This window comes from Ciona intestinalis, chromosome 12 (assembly GCF_000224145.3).
Source record: "Ciona intestinalis chromosome 12, KH, whole genome shotgun sequence".
NCBI classification, from domain to species: domain Eukaryota; kingdom Metazoa; phylum Chordata; class Ascidiacea; order Phlebobranchia; family Cionidae; genus Ciona; species Ciona intestinalis.
In genome coordinates this window covers 2,684,768-2,688,203 of record NC_020177.2, presented here as the reverse complement: position 1 = coordinate 2,688,203, position 3,436 = coordinate 2,684,768, and the positions used below count along the sequence as shown (strand labels likewise).

The 3,436-nt window shown below is 37.1% G+C and overlaps 2 protein-coding genes across 5 annotated transcripts in view; both read left to right on the top strand.

The window, feature by feature from the left end:
• Positions 1 to 1,076, top strand: part of LOC100180773 (ficolin-1-like) — a 3,461-nt gene extending 2,385 nt beyond the window's left edge. The window contains exons 5-6 of one of the 2 annotated variants that reach the window (XM_026837229.1): positions 14 to 81; positions 146 to 1,076. In XM_026837229.1, the coding sequence (XP_026693030.1) occupies positions 14 to 81; positions 146 to 384 (307 nt within the window). In that variant the 3' untranslated portion in view covers positions 385 to 1,076. The remainder of the gene's footprint in view (positions 1 to 13; positions 82 to 145) is intronic. The other variant, XM_009862177.3, reaches the window with a different exon arrangement.
• The window catches only part of LOC100176092 (cathepsin L1-like), a 29,400-nt gene that overhangs the window by 16,015 nt on the left and 9,949 nt on the right, over positions 1 to 3,436 (top strand). The window contains exon 1 of one of the 3 annotated variants that reach the window (XM_026837225.1): positions 1,672 to 1,727. The exons of the other annotated variants lie outside the window; for them this stretch is intronic. The gene's annotated coding sequence lies outside the window, so the exon portion shown is untranslated. Of the gene's footprint in view, positions 1 to 1,671; positions 1,728 to 3,436 lie in introns of those variants that run through there. 3 annotated transcript variants of the gene reach the window in all.

Sequence of the window (3,436 nt, the reverse complement as noted above, 5' to 3'; positions counted from 1 at the left end):
CCTTTGCTTGCAGAGCATTCACAGTAATGGAGCCATCAACCAACTTCCGATTGCGAGTTTCAGGTTTTCTTGGAAGTCCTGGTAATGAATTTAACTGTGTGTTTATTGACGACGTTTCAAGTTTAACGAAGTATATGTTTTATAGGGTTAGATGATTCTTTACAAATTCAAAATGACATGCCCTTTTCGACAAAAGATCGCAACAACGATGGCAACGGGTGCTCTGCACAGTGGCATGGCGCTTGGTGGTACAATCGTTGCCATCATTCCAACCTTAACGGGGAATATAGCCCATGTGTAGAGACACCTCGTTCAATGACTTGGAGAGTTAACCGTCGCTACATAGGGTTACGGTTCACCGAGATGAAATTTCGTCCGCTTTAAAAATAAGATTTGAATAATTTACTCATTGTAATATTAATATATGTGCGCTTGCTTAACTATGAATGTATTTATTTTATGATACGTTTTATTACACGAATTTATAATAATACTTAACTTAAGTATAATAGGGTGTGGGAAGATGGGACACCTTAAGCACATAATATCGAAAAACCCTGATCGTGTTTTAAACAATTCACAACGGTCTATGGGAGTCGCGATTATACAGTTTTATAATTCTTTGAATGTTCTTTGTTTAGTACTAAATGGGACGAGAACAGAGTGTTAAACGGTGTCCCATTTCATCCCTACTGTATACAACAAAATGGGACGAGTAAAGCGAATGGAAAAAAGTTCCAACTTACCCCAACCTACTATACTCAAGAGATATGTAATTAACAAATTTTAGTATATTATAAAACACAGAGCGTTTGACTGGATGCTTCGAACATTGTCACAACTACATCCTGTAACTATTTTTTGTGCTTCTGGCCGTATTGTACGAAATTAATGCCTACTGCACTACATAAATCATGTACGTTATAACCCGCCCCTCTGCCTTTATTGGGGTAATGTTTACTCGTTTGATAACTTTTACCCATCGTTGTATATTTGTAATCTAACTGCCGCGATATTGCATCTTATGGCCAAGTGATTGCTCCAGGTTAATAAATAAGCTTTATACTTAACGTTAATTACAAGTGTTTGAAAATGTAGTATGGCAGTCGTAATATAATATATAGTTTTAGCCAATCGACAGGCGTTTATACACCTCGTGCCAGTTTACGAGCTACTATGTATGTACTTTGTTGGTGATCATTGTTTGGGGGATTTTGTTTATCTAGGCTATGTCTGATAATTTGGACAATCCATTAGTGACCACTGGGTTGAAGCAATTGCCGTTAAGTGTCTTGCGCATGGACACATACGCCCACAATGGTAGCAGCAGCGACGAGCCTTGAACCTATTACCTCTGGTTTACAAGCAGACGCGCTAACCACTTTGTCACGGCGCAGAAGGAACGCAAGATCAAGCACAGGTTTTTTCGAGGTTTAAAGTTATGGTCCAGTGATCTTATCCAATTAAAAACCGATTTGGTAATCGTTCGATTTTTCTTAACCAATCACAGCTTAGCTCTTTACCATGGTTCATTGACCTTCGTGATGGTGCTAAAGTCAAATTGCCCTCTTTGCGATTTCCCCATTAACTACAAGCGCGTCTGCAAAGAGCTTTAAAACGTGTTTAAACTCTAGTTAACCAGCATTTCTGTTCAATAAGCAGGTAATTCCGTATTTGTTAATGTAGCAGTTTAAAAACTGTTATAAATTGCGAATAAAGGATTTTTGGTAAGTTTTTGTTTGGTAATTTGTAAATGCAAAAAGTTTGTTTTAATAAAAATGACAAAATAGTTTGTATGCTACGTAATTTATCCACGTTTTATGAATATTTTAAATTTATTTGTGTGACCAAGAATTAAAAAAAAATCTTTAAATAATGTGATAAAAAAATAATTTGTATTGGAGAACAATATTGAATATTAAGACGAATGTGGCATTTTTTGACCAAACCTTTTTTGTAATTCTTGCTTCCATCATTGGTCGTATGTTACCTGATTCGTTTTCATGCTGTGCCAGTTACGAAAATATTGCATAGGTCGTTTGTAATGAATACTGTTTTATAATTTAGCCCCAAAGTCGTTGCGAATACGCGCAAAAGATGCTTGTTTTAGCCGAAAATTCGCGCAAAATAAAACTTTCCAATCTGGGGGGTAGTAACTTGTATTGTTTACCTTCATAATAAAAAAATCATAATAAATTGTTAATTTGCAGGAATTTGGTTGTATAAAATAATGTAAAACTGCATTAAAGTTTTGCCAGTAATTTCCAGCTAAAATTGTCATGACCTGACAGTTGTTCATCACGCAGTCACATATGTGTTTGTATGAGATGATGATCAATGATCAATGATCATGAATAGTTTCAGAAGTTTTGGACCAGTGTGTATGTTGCACAGTTTGGAGATGATGGATTCTACATATCGGTTGCAGTCGGGCCTTGAGAAGGGTTGGTGAAGCCATCCAGATAACATCTGCAAATAATTCATTAACCCATTAAGAAAACTATGTAACTAAATAATTAATGTAACATCCATAATTTCTTCTTTACTGGGTAAGGCTGAATACGACATGGATCCTGGTGGTGGCCATGTGTTTTTGGGTCCACTCGCACGTTTTGTAGGTCCAGGTCTAGGAACTCACCCACCTGCAGACAATATTGAGTTATTAATTATGATGCATAAAGCATGATCTTAATAACATACCAGAAGCAAGACTGTTTGTATCTGGAAGCAAACCGTCCAATGTAGTGATGTACCGAATCGCTAAAAAAACGATTCGGCCGAAACCGAATATTCGGCCATTTGTGCCGAATCAATTCGGCCGAATCAACCGAATCGTTTATGACGTCATTCGAACCTACGGCGACGGGCGGTCGGTAAAAACGACATAAAGGAAAATACTTTATCATGGCACCGTGTCACACACAAGTATCAACAAAGTCTTTAATGTGGCAATAAAGCGTTGTGGGAAACATTAGTCTCCTAATAACGCGCGTATTTACGAACCAAAACTACAGGAAAGGTAAATCGTTGGGAGAAAAGCACAACGGTGACGGACGAGCGTGGATTAGATAAATTTATTTTTATCGTAACACGGACGAGCAGTTATTCGAGAACTTAAAAATTCTTTACTGTAACGGCGTAACCATTGACAAAACCTGTGTTACGAAAACAAAAAAAATTATTTACTTTTGTGACGAAAATAACATTGTGTATGAGCGTCCCATTTTACGCTCTGCGTCGGCTTGGGAAATAAAGGAAGACGCATGCGATAGCATACTTTCAACACTTAGTAAGCGAAGCAATCGTTGTGAATTTGTTGTAGAAACCGACGAAATGCTAATCTCAGTCTAATTTGCGAGCAGCCTGTGCCCCTGGTATATAAATTGTCGGATTTATATGAAATGTTTTTGGATTTTGAATGTTACATAACGTAACA